General features: G+C 36.5%; 1 protein-coding gene across 3 annotated transcripts in view; it reads left to right on the top strand.

Annotated features, from left to right (window-relative positions):
• Positions 1–17,570, top strand: part of LOC121378372 (regulator of G-protein signaling 7-like) — a 114,129-nt gene that overhangs the window by 49,162 nt on the left and 47,397 nt on the right. For all 3 annotated transcript variants that reach the window (XM_041506513.1, XM_041506512.1, XM_041506511.1), the window contains exons 2-6: positions 5,785–5,881; positions 11,543–11,709; positions 12,804–12,855; positions 14,616–14,680; positions 15,614–15,690. In XM_041506513.1, coding sequence (XP_041362447.1) covers positions 5,785–5,881; positions 11,543–11,709; positions 12,804–12,855; positions 14,616–14,680; positions 15,614–15,690 — 458 coding nt within the window. The remainder of the gene's footprint in view (positions 1–5,784; positions 5,882–11,542; positions 11,710–12,803; positions 12,856–14,615; positions 14,681–15,613; positions 15,691–17,570) is intronic.

The raw sequence follows: 17,570 nt of genomic DNA, 5'->3' as shown, positions 1-17,570 counted from the left end.
GACTTCATGACTGGCCTGTCAAAGGTCGTGGTATGTGCTGTGATGCTAGTAATATTGTTTATTTAATACACCGAGCTTGGAAAAGTAGCTCAGTCACGTGCTGAGACATGTGATATCTCAAGTGCTGACTTCATGACTGGCCTGTCAAAGGCCATGGTATGTGTTGTCATGCTAGTGTCATGGTTTATTTTGTTTTATGACACCACTAGAGCACATTGATTATTCATAATCATTGACTATAGGAGGTAAAATATTTGGTCATTCTGACATGTAGTCTTTGGAGGAAATGTACAGGTTTTCCATTACCAGCTAGGGATCTTTGTGTGTGCACTTTCTCACAGACAGGGCAGCACATACCATAGTTTTTGCCAGTCGTGTGATCAAACTGACCTGTATTAAACATCCACCTGTCTTAAAAGGCAATTTTTTGACATTCCTTTTGGGAGGTTTTGACTGTTTATGTAATCCTGTAGAAAAAGATTTCCAAGTGTGTTATTCTTTAAAATGTTTCAGTCATGTATAATTACATGTATATACTGAGAGCTGTGACATAGTTGAATGATGGAATACTTGACTGATATGTGACGGGTATATCCTACTGGTTTTGTTTAATGACACCACTAGAGCACATTGATTAATTAATCATCGGCTATTGGATGTCAAACATATGGTAATTCTGACTCGTAATCATCGGAGGAAACCTGCAACATTTTTTCTGATGCAGCAATGGATCTTTTATATGTACTTTCCCACAGACAGGAAAGCACATACCACGGCCTTTGACCAGTTGTGGTGCACTGGTTGGAATGAGAGAAAAAAAAAACCAATCAGTTGCATGGATCCACCGAGGTGGTTCGATCCTGTGACGCAAGCACCTCAAGCGAACACTCAACGACTGAGCTAAATCCCGCCCCTACAGGTAATGAATGCCTCACGATTGATATACCAAAGATCATGGTCTTTCTTATTACAGTCTTTAAACAAACCAAAGGGCAGGACGTAGCCCAGTGCTAAAGCATTCACTTGATGCGCAGTCGGTTTGGGATCGATCCCCGTTGGTGGGACCATTGGGCAATTTCTCGCTCCAGCCAGTGCACTACAACTGGTATATGGTATGTGCTATCATGTCTGTGGGATGGTGCATATAAAAGATCCCTTGCTGCTAATCAAAAAGAGTAGCCCATGAAGTGGCGACAGTGGGTTTCCTCATTTAATATATGTGTGGTCCTTAACCATATGTCCGACGCCATATAACCGTAAATAAAATGTGTTGAGTGTGTCGTTCAATAAAACATTTCCTTCCTTCCTTAAACAAACCAGTGTTTGACAAATGTTCGAGTTGGTCATTAGCCTTCTTAGAAGCTTTGGCTTTTTTTGTCCAATGTATTCAAGTAATACAGTTGATCAGGGTTTTTGCCAGAGGGTACAGAGTGTAAAATTGCATACCGTAAAATCTTGAAAATTAATTAATATAATTTTAGAATGTTTAGATAGCTGATAGCAAGAGTACGTGTGCGGCTTAGAATGTGTCCAAGCACATGAAATGCAGTGTTCAGTTTTAAACACTTCAAACCCATAACCACCTGGTAGGGTTACTTATGGTCTGTTTAGTATTTCTTGTGTACCATCAAATTATTTTCCACTAGCCCGGACAAAAAATTCACTAGATGGGACCGAGGACTAGTGGAGTTGACAAATAAATATAATTGTGTGTGTATACTAATATATATGTGTGTGTATATATATATATATATTATTTATTTATTTATTTATTTATTTATTACCCATATGGTTAAAAATACCTTGGTACATATCAAAGTGCTACGTCCCACTAGAATGTCAAGTGGGATGTAACACTTTTGACGTCACGCGATGACGTCATCAATTGGTGCAATACAACTTTACAGGAACGTCATCGAAACGAGATGAGTGATATAAATTAAGATCGATTATGGGTAATAAATAGGATATTAAACTAGCTTGTGACAACTGAAAATTATTTCACTCGTGATATAAACATGATACGAAATGGAAGCCTGTTTATTATCATATATATATATATATATATATATATATATATATATATATATATATACAGAAACATATTTCTGGTAATATTTAGCACCAGCTGTTTAATAAAATCACTTTAAGAGAAGATAGACCAGCCAACATTTCAACCCCCGTTATGGAAAGAAAGTGTATTAAGTGTTTCCCAGGGAGTGCTATTTAAAGTTGATAGCGGAACATTCATCACGAAGACTGATCGATCTCAATCAGTAGACCCTGGGGACTCTCCTCGTGTCAGTCTGGTACATCTAACATGTCATCTAGCCCAGGGTATGTGCGCTTTTCTTTACTAGCAATAGTGGTACAGTGGTTAGAGAACCGTCACTTTTAAGACCTGTAGGTACTGAGTTCATATCTTGGTATGTAAATGAATGAATGAATGAATGTTTAACGACACCCCAACACGAAAAATACATCGGCTATTTTCATCAAGCCCAGGCTATGTGCTTTCCTTTACTGGAATCGGTGGTGTAGTGGTTTAGAGTTGTGGTTTGTTTTGTTTAACAACATCAATTGATCACAGCACATTGATTTATTAATCATTAGTAGCAAGGGATCTTTGATATGCCTCTATCCCACAGACAGGATAGTACATACCATAGTCTTATGATATACCAGTCATGGTGCACTGGCTGGAATGAGAAATAGCCCAGTGGGCCTGCTTATGTGGATCGACGCTAAACTGACAGCTAATCAGATGAGCACTTTACCAGTAGGCTAGTGGTTAGAGAGCCATCCGTTTTCTGACCTGTAGGTACTGAGTTCATATCCCAACACATGTCATCAAGGCCCATTGTATGTGTTTTATTTACTGGAATTGGTGGTGTAGTGATTAGAAAGAAGTCAGTTTTAAGACCTGTAGGTACTGGGTTCATATCCTGGTAGCTGCCATGAAGGCCTATGATATTTGCTTTTCTTACTGGAGTCAATAGTTTAGTGGTTAAGAGAGCCATCAGTTTTAAGGCCTGTGGGTATTGAGTTCATACCCCAGCACATGTCATCAAGGACCATACCAGTATGTGTCCAGCCTTAGTGATGCAGTGGTTAAATCCATTGGTTTTCAGACCTGTAGGTACTGGGTTCATGTCTCGGTACATGTCATCTCAGGCCATGGTAGGTGCTTTCCATACTGGAATCGGTGGTACAGTAGTCATACTCCATAGAGCCATCAGTTTTAACTCTTGTAGCTCCCAAGTTCATATTCTGGTACCTGTCATCAAGTGTTATAGTATGTGCTTTTCCGACTGGAATAGACAGTTTAGTGGTTAAGTCATTGGTTTTGTCTCGGTTCATATCATCAAGGGGCCATGATATATATCTAGCCGTGGCGGTTGATCTTAACACCTAGGTTTTGGGTTAATGTCAGTGGTCATGGTATGTTCTTTCCTGACTGGAATTGGTGGTGTTGTGGTTGTCATTGGTTTTAAGACCTATAGGTACTGGGTTCATTTCCCAGTACCTGTCAGCAAAGGCCATCATATGTGCTTCACTGATGAACAGTTGTTAAAATAACCAAAGGTTGCTTTTAAAATCCTGGGTGGGACGAAGCTCAGTGGTAAAGCTCTCGCTTAATGCACAGTTGGTTCGGGATCGATCCCCGTCAGTGGGTCCATTGGGCTATTTCTTGTTCGAACCAGTGCACCACCAAAGGCCATGGTTTTGCTATTCTGTCTGTGGGATGGTACATATAAAAGATCTCTTGCTACTAATAGGCATAGTGAATGGATAGTGTGACATGGGTTGGGGTAATAATAATAATATTGTACAAGTTTAAAAGGTGTTTGCTCTTGGTATTATATAACTACTATGGAAGTTTGCAGACTCGGGATTAGGTTTTGGGGTTTTTTTTCACTTTGACATTGTAAAAACAAACCAAAAAAAGGGAAAACAAATTCCAATCCCAATTCCCTATATATATATTTTTTTTAAATAATAATAATAATATAAAAAATTAAAAAGTCAACATGAGGTTGGGTGGGAGGATTTTCATAGATTTATGTGAGGAACTGTTGCAGGAAACCATATGGATTCTGATTGAAATTAATTTTACAAAAAAGAAAAGAAAAAAAAGAAGCCTGTTACTGGCCTTGAACCCTGTACCTTACTACCACAGTGCCAGTGAGACTGGTTGCCTCCCATGTTTGCGGTACTTTGTTTTATTCAGTGTATTTCCACCGTCAGCTAATGACAGCTACCTGTGGGTGTCTAACTTCTGTTTACCACACATGTTGTTTCTCAAGTGCCGCATGTAGAAGCTTTCTGCAGTTGCATTAATGTGTTTGTACCACGTCCTCTAGAAATCAAATCTGCTACTTCCCAGAAAAAGTGGGTGCAATGTATTTATGGATTTGCTCGGTGATATCTTCTAAAGAGCATATATTGGATAGTTCAGAAGCGGCAGTTGTTAGCTGATACGGATGGTACGTGTGTTTATGCGAATTTGTCTCCAGTAATGTGGGTGTGTTTATTTCGTGAATGTTCTGGTGGGTTGTTTTTTGTGTTGTGATAATGTGGGTGGTATATTGAATCAACATTTAGTTGTTGTTAAAGTAACGATTGTGTCTGAAATTGTAATGCAATTTATTTGTGGTGCACTTAAGTGTTCAGCTTGTTGTTTTGGTTTGTTGGATAAATCTTTGTGCAAGCACTTTGTAAGCTGATTGTTAGACATATAAAATGAATAGAACTGCTTAATGTAGACTTTAAACATAAGGATTATGTCACCATGTTTTATCAAGAATAGAAGTTAACCAAGAATGAAATATTTACTTCTTTGAAATTGTTTAAACAATTACATTGAAACACAAACACAAACACTCACTCACACACACACACACACACACACACACACACACACACACACACACACACACATACACACACAGACGGAGAGAGGCAGACAGACAGACAGACACACATGGTTTTGGTTATAATCGGTATCTTTATTCAATTGTCCATCATTCACTGCTATCAAAAACTAGTGACCATTGTCAGTCGTTATTATCCATTCACCCCTTTGGTATACATTATTAAATAATTTATTTTTGTTCTTGTGGGTCAAACATTTATTCTGATTTCATACCATATATTAACTTATTCATCTACCCTACCCTTGATCTGTACCAAGACCTACAGATACAGCTTTCCATCCATCCATCCATCCATCCATCCATCCATCCATCGATTTAAAGCCTACTTAACCATTTTATTCACCACATTCATCCATCCATCCAATCAGCCTTCTATCCTTCCATCCATCCATCCATTTAAAGCCCACCTACCCATCTCATCCACCACATCCATCCATCCATCTATTCATCCATCCATCTATCCATCCATTTAAAGCCCACCTATCCATCTCATCCACCCTATCCAATCATCCACCCATTCCTTCAACCATTCACCGATTGATCCATTGATTGATCCATCAATCCATCCATCCATCCACCCATGTCATTCTACTGATCCATTCATCTAGCCATCCATCCGTGTCATCCAGCCAATATTCCTTTCATCCATCTATCAACCCAGCTACCCATCTTGCCATCTACCCACCTATCCATCCACTTGACAACACATCCATGTCATCCATCCAACCTTTCATGCATCCATGTATCTATCTGTTTATCCATCCATCCATCTGACAATCCATCCACCTGTGTGTCCATCCATCCATCCATCCATCCATCTAATGTCAACTATTTTTGTATGTTTCAGTTGGAAAGTATAATGCAGGAAATGCAGCATCCCAAAACTGGAGTTCCTGTCAAGAGTCAGAAAACATTTCTGTCAACAATCCCATCAGTGTTTACAGGTAACTACCACCTTGTTTATGAGAATTGGTGTTTACAGGTAACTCCCACCATGTTTACAAGAATCAGTGTTTACAGGTAACTTCCACCTTGTTTACGAGAATCATTATTTACAGGTAACTCCCACCATGTTTATGAAAATCAGTGTTTACAGGTAACTCTCACCATGTTTACGAGATTAGGTGTTTACAGGTAACTACCATGTTTACAAGAATTGGTGTTTATGAGAATCGGAGTTTACAGGTAACTACCATGTTTACAAGAATTGGTGTTTATGAGAATCGGAGTTTACAGGTAACTACCATGTTTACAAGAATTGGTGTTTATGAGAATCGGACTTTACAGGTAACTACCATCATGTTTACGAGAATAAGTGTTTACAGGTAACTACCACTATGTTTACGAGAATCTCTGTTTAGAGGTATCTACCACCATGTTTATGAGAATATATGACCTTCCCAGGGGTGAGACATAGCTAAGTGGTAAAGCACTTGCCTGATGTGCGGTCGATCTTGCATGGATCTCTGTCGATGGGCCCCACTGGCCTATTTCTTATTCCAGGCAGTGCACCATGACTGGTATATCAAAGGCTGTGGTATGTGTTGTCTTGACTATTGGATAATGCACATAAAAGATTCCTTGTTACTAATGCAAACATGCAGCAGGTTTCCTCTCTAAGACTATATATTACCCGGTAGCCGATGATTAATAAATCAAAGTGCTCTAGTCGTGTCCTTAAACAAAACAAACTTTAACTTTAAATGTCCTTCCAATGCGATGAACTACAACTTGGCTATAATGTTAGAAATCAAGCACAAATTGTGGCTCACAGTGTTACATCATGTAGACACCGAAGTGAAAAGTAACACATGATTTTGATCAAAGTAAGTAAGCAATATTGTCTTTTTGATTAAATGATCAATTTTGGCAAATCCAACATGTTTTTGGGGAGAATATTTTTATATAATTAAATTTCAGTTACATTCATTACAATTTAACGTCTTCTCATTGGTCCAGTTATTGAGTGCAATTGAAAAATTTAAAATAAAGTATGAACTTTTGCTGTTATTATTAGTAAGTATGTTTCAAATTTAATTATAAGGGTTGTCTGTTATTTCATTTACATTAATCTAGGTATGGAAGAAAAGCCTAATCCACAACCTTATTATGGCTTATATGTGAACGGCTTCGCACAATTTGACGATGATTGTTTTTGTTCATACCCCGATGAACGTAAAAGGAATAATGGACAATCCATAAATGCTCCCCTGAAAATTGTGGCATTAAGTGCTACTGGTAGTTAATATTTTCAGTCGGATGTATGACTCGGTCTGTATTGCATATTTGTATATATACATGACACTTTGTATTATTTGTCAATGTAATAAAACCTCAATAAGGTAGAACTTTATCGTGAAATTTTAATAAGTTGTTGAACTCATAAAGAACTTGCCACTGAGCAAAGTCCCAAAGTCCTATCCTACATTTTCGCATATGTAGCCAGCTGTCAAAATTCATGTCATCTTGCAATGGCAGTTTAATACAGATAGTAACAAAGTAAATAGGGCTTCCACAAGTCCAAATTATTGGACTCAAGTACTCGAGGTTCAAACTTGACCCAGGCCCAAGTACTCGACACTTACGCTAGATGATCAGACTAAGGAATAAAATATAATAGCACTATGCATTTTGATTCCAGCCTTGAACATGGTTGCCAAATCACGCCATTGTATAGCATACAATACATTCGACTTTGTTTTCCCTGCATGTCTCATAGCCCTATAATGTAATCGGTGGCAGATATATGGCAAAATGACGTAAAAAAAGTATTATTAAATGAGAGTGCTCTTCCTTGCATGGGTATTAGAGTTCTGGGAACAGACTCGACCCGTACTTGAGTACTCGTGGAGATCCTAAAAGTAAATACCCTGTAATGATAAAAATGCCCTTGCAGATAAAGTTTGCAAAAGCTTTTTGCAGTGGCAGTGCTGATTGCCATCATTAAATTTGAGGGCTGTGTAGCCACCGGACAACAAAAGAGCATTTCCTCATGCACAGAATCACTCTCCTTGGGAAATCTTGGAGAATCGGATACCTGTAAACATGCCAGAGATTGTTCCAGATCACACGGATTGGCAGATTGATTTTGTTGCCCAAATCTTCTTCCGATCTCATCGAAAATACTCTTGATGGATGGCTACTGGCCTCAGAAGATTTCTTTGTTCTTAAGCCTTCAGGTTTAAATATACTGATTTAAGGTTGTAGCTGCTGGGTTCTTATCCCTCTGGAGAAAGAGACAGAGAAAAAAATATATATAGAGAGACACATGGAGGGAGAGAGAGACTGAGGGAGAGAAAGAGATAGGGAGGGAGAAAGATGGAGGGAGAGAGATAGAGGGAGTGTGAGAAATAGAGAGGGAGGGAGGGAGAGAAAGGGAGAGGGACAGAAAGACAACACACTGACTTCTCATTCAGTAACCGGGGGACAGGATGTAGCTCAGTTGCAGGACCGATCACCTCAATAGACTTCTTTTCCCCATCCCAACTAGTGCCCCAAGACTTGTACATCAAAGACCATGGTATGTACTGCTCTTTCTATGGAAAGTGCATATGAAAGATCCCTGGCAGTTTTAAAAAAAAAAAGTGATCTATGTGGTGACAGCTGCTTAGGCACCTGATACCAAGACTTGGACTTGAAATTCTGTCTTCTGCTCTGCTCTGCTCTGCTCTGCTCTGCTCTGCTCTGCTCTGCTCTGCTCTGCTCTGCTCTGCTCTGCTCTGCTAGATTGAACCTTGAAGGGGGAAAAGGAATATTTGTCAGGGTTTCTGCCAGAGGGTAAAATGGGTATGGCGCCATATCCAGATTTAATTTTTTAAGTTAACTTTTTTACAAATTTAATTACTCTTATCTTTACTGTATGATTATCTTGATCCTAAGCCTAAACATAACCCATTTTCTTTCTTGGGGAGGCCCCCATACACCCTGTTGACTGTGGTTGCATTCAATTCCATAGAGCCATACGCAAATATTTCTTTCTGACACAAAGACTGTTTGTTTAATGACACCTCAGCACATCTTTCTTAAGTAATTGCTTAATGTATGGTTATTTGGACACTTTAGACTAAACAGGGGATCTTTTATATGCACTGTTTCTAAACAAGACGGTGTATACCATGGCCTTTTCATATAGCATTTGTGTGGGGCACTGTTCAAGACAAAAAAACATATCCACAATGTGTGATTGATCCTATACAACCCATCGTAGCTCAAATGAGCACTCTACCACAAAGCTGCACCTTGCTCTGTATCTTAATTCATTCATTAATTTCCACTTTTTGTGTATGCTTATATCCAATTAAGGTTCAAGCTCGCTGTCCTGGGCACACTCCTCAGTTGTCTAAGCTGTCTGTCCAGGACTGTTGGTTGGTTGTTAGATGTTATTTATTAGTGAGAGAGAAGAAGGTGTAGTGGTCTTATACCTGCCCATTGAGTCGTTAAAACTCGCTCTGGATGGGACCCATACCAGGCTGTGAACCCAGTACCTACCAGCCTTATTTTCGATGGCTTAACCACGACACCATCGAGGCCGGTGTGAATGTTAATTGGATATACATGTAAGTATGAAGATGAATAAATGATGGGGAGCCACCAGTAGATCTAATAATCACTGAACGAGACGTCTGCGCTAGTTTGCTGTGTGTGATCTGGCATACAGTGTGAGACCAGCCTTGAATAAATGAACACTTCATTTTTAAAACATGGTATATGCCAATTTTCAAGCTTTGCTGTTAGTAGTGAAGGTTTTGTTTTTGTTTAACAACACCACTAGAGCACATTGATTTATTAATCATCGACTATTGGATGTCAAACATTTGGTAATTTTCACATATAGTCTTAGAGAAAAAACCTGCTACATTTCTTTTCCATTAGTTAGGGATCTTTTATATGTGATATCCTACAGACAGGATAGCACATACCACAGCTTTTGATATACCAGTCGTGGTGCACTGGCTGGAAGGAGAAATAGCCCAACTGATGTGGATCGATCCTAGTCTGACTGCATCAAGCGAGGGGTTTACCACTGTGCTACATCTCACACACACACACACACACACACACCCCAAAATGATGCCAGAAAATCAATCCTTAAATGATGTCAGATGCGCAATCATGTGAAGTTTCAAATGAAATCTATTTAAAAAATTTATTGCAAAGGAATCAATTTATAGCTTTCCTAAAAGTTTGGAGGGGAGCGAGAATGATCACTCACCTTTTTTGGCAAAAACTGAAGAGACCGCACTTCCTTGCTAACTTTGAATAATTAAATTTCCATTACATTCATTACAATATAACGTCATCTCATTGGTGCAGACGTAGTAACGAAAATTTGTTCATTTCTGCCAGAGGTTAAAAACAGGTATGGCGCCATACCCAAAATTGTTTGCAGATTTTATTTTTTTAAGTTAATTTTTTGACAAAATTAGTTACTCTTATCATTACTGTATGATTTTCTTAACCCTAACCTGAAACTTAACCCATTTTCTTTCTAAGGGAGGACCACAATATTCCCTTTTGACTGTGGTTGCATATTCAGTTCCATAGCGCCATAACCAAAAATGTCTTTCTGCCAGAAACACTGGTAGTCAGGGAACATCATATCTGATGATGTCTTTTTATATGGGCAAGTTTACTTATTGAGCATTATTGTTTATGGACCAAAAATAAATCAAAATAAAGTATGGACTTTTAACTTTATTATTGGTAAGTATGTTTTAAATTTAATTCTAAGGATTGTCTATTATTGGGTATGAACAAAAAAAATCATCTGCAAACTAACGTGAGAATGGCTTCACAGATTCACACAGTCTGCAGATGATTCATACCCTGATGAATGAATGTTTTGAAGAATGTGATGTACTCCTTGATTTTCAATGAATACAATTTTTAACTCTCCATAAGTACTGTCTTTCAGGTTAATAAATACTGTCTTTCAGGTTAATAAATACTGTCTTTCAGGTTAACAATACTGTCTTTCAGGTTAATAAATACTGTCTTTCAGGTTAATAAGTACTGTATTTCAGATTAAGAATACTGTCTGTCATGTTAATAAGTACTGTATTTCAGATTAAGAATACTGTCTTTCAGATTAAGAAATACTGTCTTTCAGTTTAATAAGTACTGTATTTCAGATTAAGAATACTGTCTTTCAGATTAATAAATACTGTCTTTTAGGTTAAGAAATACTGTATTTCAGATTAAGAATACTGTCTTTCAGGTTAATAAATACTGTCTTTCAGATTAAGAATACTGTCTTTCAGATTAAGAATACTGTCTTTCAGGTTAATAAGTACTGTATTTCAGATTAAGAATACTGTCTTTCAGGTTAATAAATACTGTCTTTCAGGTTAATAAATACTGTCTTTCAGATTAAGAATACTGTCTTTCAGGTTAATAAATACTGTCTTTCAGATTAAGAATACTGTCTTTCAGGTTAATAAATACTGTCTTTCAGGTTAATAAATACTGTCTTTCAGATTAAGAATACTGTCTTTCAGGTTAATAAATACTGTCTTTCAGGTTAATAAATACTGTATTTCAGATTAAGAATACTATCTTTCAGGTTAATAAGTACTGTATTTCAGATTAAGAATACTGTCTTTCAGGTTATGACTTGGTAACTTGGCTTCGCCACCGTCTGAACATCCCTGAGGACGAAACCCAGGATGCACTTCACCTTGCCACCATTCTCTGCCAGTATGGCTACCTATTTCCTGTTACTGATGCAAAAAATCACACAGTTAAAGGGGACATCTCACTGTACAGATTTCAGGTGGGTATAGCTTGTGGACATGTACAGTCTACTTCAGCTAGAATACTAGACATTTATTTAGTGACTGAGGTCAGCATACGCTCTTTTGCAAACATGTTAAAAAATCAGAAACATTTTTTATGGGTGTTTTTTTGGTGTTTATGGGGTTTTTTGAAGGGGGGTTGGTGTTGGGGGGTTGAGTGGTAATTTTCTTTATTTTTAGTCGCTTTTCTGATTTATAGATGCTTGGCCATAATTCAAATACAGTAAAGTTGCTTAAAACTGGACCTTCTGTAAACTGGAATTCCATTAAAAAGAGGATGTTTTGACTGTCCCTTTTTAAATATCAGTACAGAACAGAACCTCTCTAAAGTGGACACCCCTTAAAACTGGACTTTTTACTTGGTCTCTTGGGTGTCTGGTTGAGAGGGTTTCACTGTGCATATACAGTATATACCAAAATATTGGTAACAAGTAGGACATGGCACCTAACTGGTTGGATAGAGTACTTTTAAGGGGAGAGATTATAGGGGCAAATATGTGCCTTATAAAGGGAACATGACACTGTTCAAATTACACATGCAAATAAAATCTCAGACTATTATTTATACACACCTAAGTGTACAAACATTGGCCTACATAGCAATTAAACTAGAAAACCGGTCTAATTTTCTACAGATTCTAAAAAACGTGTACATGTATGTATGAAAATTTTAGTTAATCCACTAATTTCACACTAATTTGTAGTCAGGCCTGTATGGGGGGGGGGGGGGGGGGGGGGTGCGACAGGTAGGCCTACACACACACCAAATTACCAAAGGTCCACATTTTTTCTGTCGAATTAAGATAATGTTATGTAAATGGGTGTTTTGGTTTTTTTTTTGCCATTGTTGATCCTATTATGAGAAATTTGCACATACCCCTCCCCCTATTAAAAATCCTGCATACAGGCCTGGTAGTATTTAGCGTAAATTTGATAACTGATCATCCCTGCTGATTAATCAGTCTTCTGAAGTATTGTGATACAAAGAAGACTTTTTTCTCAATGTTTTTGCAGTAATAAAACTACAGAATGTACTTGTTATAACACTGATTATGTTTTATACCCTTTACAGTGTCCATTTTACTGGCCGTCACAAAACATGGAGCCGGACAATGTTACTTATGGTAAGTGTTTATCTCTGACTAGCACAGCATTGATGTATAACACACTTTAATTTCCTTTTCACTTGAGGTACTTGTGTCACAGGATCGAACCACCTCAGTGGATCCATTCACCTGATTAACTTTTCTTATCGGAGGTCAGACTTTGGATGGGCATGTTCAAAACCCTAGTGGTATATGGGCACGTTAAACTGTTGTCTGTCTATCTATCTGTCTATCTATCTATCTATATCACCTGATTAGGTTTTTTCTCGTTCCAACAAGTGCACCACAACTGGTCAAAGGCCATGCATATAAAAGATCCCTTGCTTCATTAAAGATGTAACGGATTTCCTCTGATGACAACGTGTCAGAATTACCAAATGTTTGACATCCAATAGCTGATGATTAATTAATCAATGTGCTCTAGTGGTGTCGTTGAACAAAACAAACTTTAACTTTTTAATTTCTTTCAAATTAACCTAACCTCAAAAGAAGGAAGCTTCTATCACATGACCAGAACAGGAAGCAGAAGACTCGTTGGAAGATTTTTAAGCCATCCCATTGTTCCACGAAGAAATACCATTAGTTTTTAAGGTCAGGTCTGTTGCTTATAAAACTTTTAGAGTCTAGACTCAAGACTCTAATAGAGTCTGAGACAGCGTCATGACAACACCATACAAATTGTATGCATATGACGTCATTAGAGATTGAGTCTGGACTCTAAAAGTTTTATAAGCATGGACCCAGGTTACGTTTTCACGAAAAAAGAAAATGGTCCAAGTTTTGTACAGTTTTCAAAATCCCAGAACAGTGAAAAGTCATACATCTCAAAGTTATTGGGTGGAAATTTCACCGTTACACTTGATTAAATGTCTTGAATGATATTGATGTACTTTCACTTTGGATTTGATACATGTTGGTTTGTAAAGTTATGTGTCATTTTGTTCACTCCAAATTTTGTTGTTAAAATCATTCATTTAAAAAAAAAAATGCAACAACATTGACACTTTACAATGGAAGAAAATCTGCATTTTCTCCTGTCTTGTTTTTTTTACAATATTTAAAGAAAGAAAGAAAAATCTACTGGCCCATGATTAATTTTGTTGAATATACATATGTAATTTGTTAGATTTAATATCATTTGTTTCAGGTAAAGAAATGGGTCTCAAAATAGCTGTGCAAAATCTTGTGTCCCCTCAAAAACAAACGTCTTATATAATACACTAAGCAATGTTACATGCCAATTCATTCATTTCCTTTTGACACTAACAGACTGTAAACCTGTGCTCTTTTTCCTAAGTTGCGCTCCCTCCCTTAAACAAATCTGCATCCACCTCTGCAGTTAAATTACAGAACCACTCTCGTGATTTATACACGTACAGTTTTTGTTTTCATTAACATACAGCACAGTTGTAATTACATATGATATGAAAAGTTCATTTTCAAAATGCGATATATGCCATTTTTTCAGATTTTGAAGGTACATTGTTGACTGATATAAGTACAACTCATCAATACAACAATAAAGTTAACGTCAAAATGTGATCTATGCCCATTGAACAGGTGGTGTAAACTGTGGTTCATATGATAGACACTGTCATATTGTAGCAAAACCACATTTTTTGCAGAATTACATAATGGAAATCAACTCTTCATATTTGTTACAAGAAATTGTGTAATGTTAATAAAAAAAATATTTTTGAATGTTATTTTTTCTAAAGAAATTTGCATTTGGTGATGAATAATATTACTAGTTAATTTTATCTGGTTTAAACTTTCAGCAATCTACTTGACAAAGAGATCTTCAAGAAATAAACAGAAGCATGGTCTGGATGAACATGAACAGGTAAAATTTATTTTTATTTTCACATGATTTTCACCCTTATATCCAATTAAGGTTCAAGTACGCTGTCTAACTGGATACTTAAATCTAAATGGATGCTTAATATTTAGAACACAATGAACTCTTGATATGAACAATTTCATGCTGTTGAAAACTGTCGTCATACAAACGAAACTAACGAAATGTTTTATTTAACGACACATTCAACACATTTTATTTACGGTTATATGGCGTCAGACATATGGTTAGAGAGATGAAACCCGCTGTCGCCACTTCATTGGCTACTCTTTTCGATTAGCAGCAAGGGATCTTTTATATGCACCATCCCATAGATAGGATAGCACATACCACGGCCTTTGATGTGCCATTCATGGTGCTCTGGCTGGAACGAGAAATAGCCCAATGGGCCCACCAACGAGGATCGACCCTAGACCGACCGCGCATCGAGCGAGCGCTTTACCACTGGGCTACTGTCATCATACATGTATTAAATACAATTCTCTCCAATTCTTTATTACCTAGTAACATTGCTATAAGTATTAAAGGGAGATCACTCCTTCACAACTACCATTAAGTACCGGTATTTGCATTTTCTATCAATTTTCCAAAATATATATCTTAACAAAAAACAAAACAATTAAAGACCCTCCTCCCCCCATTTGTTTTTTTTGTTGTTTTTTAACTTGATGAATCACAGATTTTAACTTTTTTCCTTTTTTGGTTATAAGAATTCCATTTTGAAATTTCATAATGTACATTTAATTGTGCATTCATGAAAACTAATATAGTGTGATTTAAAAAAAAATTTAATGACAACATTGAACATGTAACAAATGAAATAAAAATATTATGCTTACATAGCTTCAATTTGGAATTTATACAAATAATATTGTGTTAATATTAATCGTGTGTAGTAAAATGTTAAATTTTTTTCAGACTGCATTCAACAAACTGCAGAAAATGCTAGTTGACAAATGGGAGATGATTCGTGCTCAGGCTCAGGAACAAATCAGGTTAGTTGACCTTCTGACTACAGCAAGCGGGATATCTCGTCCAATGTCATGTAAGCATGCAATGTATTCATCAATTCATATTTACCACCATTTTGCACATGGCAGTGAATGGAAATAATTAATATACCAAACAGGAAATAGTCTTCATTAACTAACTGTCAATAAGTTTTGACTTCTTTCTGTGAAAAATACCTGGGAATTTTTAGTTGAAAAAGTGGTTTTCGGCAAGTATTTTCGCTTAACAATGGTGGCAGAACGTAGCAGTAATTTTTAGGAATTGATAGCTGATCTTTACAGCTAATTTGGTAATAATTTTGACCATTTTACCAGCAACGAAAGTCAAGAAATATTGTGAAATGAATCGTAGTTCGTTTGCAAAAAAGTAAATGTGGTCAGAAAAACAAAGTGATTGAGAATAATGGCCATAAATACCGGACATCTGGCTGCAAATGTGCATAAGTAAACCTGACTTTATTGATTTTTTTTTGGCGTAATTTTAAACCACATTTACTGCTTTAAAATATCATAAATTTAAAAAAAATCACAAACAAAAAAACAAAAAACCTTTCACATATGAACATTATTTTATGTATTTATAAACATTTTAAATACCCTATACACTCTCAAAGTGGTTTTTGTCAAAAATTAATCCAATAGTCATGAGTTTAAATGCTAGGTAGCAGGGCTTGAAATTATATGTTTAGGATCAGTGGAGAATTGGTATCCAGGATGAGTCAAACTACAGGTGACCAGGCATCCAATTATTTCAACACCTGATTAGACATGTAATTTAACGGTGGATGCAAAATAACTGGCAGAGTTGCCTAATGGCCAAAAATATTTGTTTATTAATTGTTTTAACATTTAAAGATTATACCTGTAACAACCAGTCCATGAGAAATCATAGCTAAATAATTTCAAATATACTTAGAAAAAGAAACAAGAGAACACTTGGTACTCTTTACCAGATTTATGTCACTATTACCATTGTAATGACTGTATAAAATACAAAGGTTTATCCTATAACTTACCCATGACATCCATGTCATAAACCCATGTGATAATTTTAGTGTATTAACCCGGTTAATAATGGTATGCAAATTTGCAAGGTCTCAGATAATGTGTTGCTGTGGATGGGTCATTTGTTTACAAGCCAACAAGATCTGTGTACCTGAGCATAACATTTTCAAAGATTTAGTTAAAATGCATGATGTCAAACTAATTTGTGCTAATCATGATGATGTCATATTGCTGATAGCGGCGACTTTGGTACTGTGATTTACTAAAAATTTAATTAAAATATTATTTTAGAAGTGTTATAGGATAAATAGAATTCGCTACTCGTGTTTTTTAATATGGAAAATATCAACCTCGTCTAGTTAATCGGTATTTGTCTTGGCAGAGCCTCGACAAATACTGATTAGCATAGACTCGGTTGATATTTTCCATATTAAAAAATACTTGTGACTATTCCTCTATGTATTGTAAGATAGAACATTAGTATTGTGAGATAGAATGTCAGTAACAGGTAACTTCCAGACACTATGGCTAAGGATTTGGTTGCAGTCACTCTTTCCTATTAGCGTTGGTTTGATTCCTTTTTTCTTTCCATCAGAATACATTTGTTTTGGAAAGTCACATTTTTCACCCGTAATTCTTTCTGTTCTGATGGATATCGGACATACTGTTCTGTTTACTTTCTATTTTACCCAGGATTCTTGATGGCAGTCACTGTTTAATGATATCAAGATAATATGCAAAGATTATGTGTAGGGTAGATTAATTTGTAGTTATTTATCACAAGTAATTGTGTAATACAACAATTGTTTCTTTTGAGCAACATGGCGTTCAAAAAACCAATTTTAGTGCTCAAAATATTT

Source organism: Gigantopelta aegis, chromosome 8 (assembly GCF_016097555.1).
Source record: "Gigantopelta aegis isolate Gae_Host chromosome 8, Gae_host_genome, whole genome shotgun sequence".
Classification (NCBI taxonomy): Eukaryota; Metazoa; Mollusca; class Gastropoda; order Neomphalida; family Peltospiridae; genus Gigantopelta; species Gigantopelta aegis.
The sequence above is the reverse complement of the archived record's forward strand: the minus strand, read 5'-3'. Positions and strand labels throughout refer to the sequence as shown.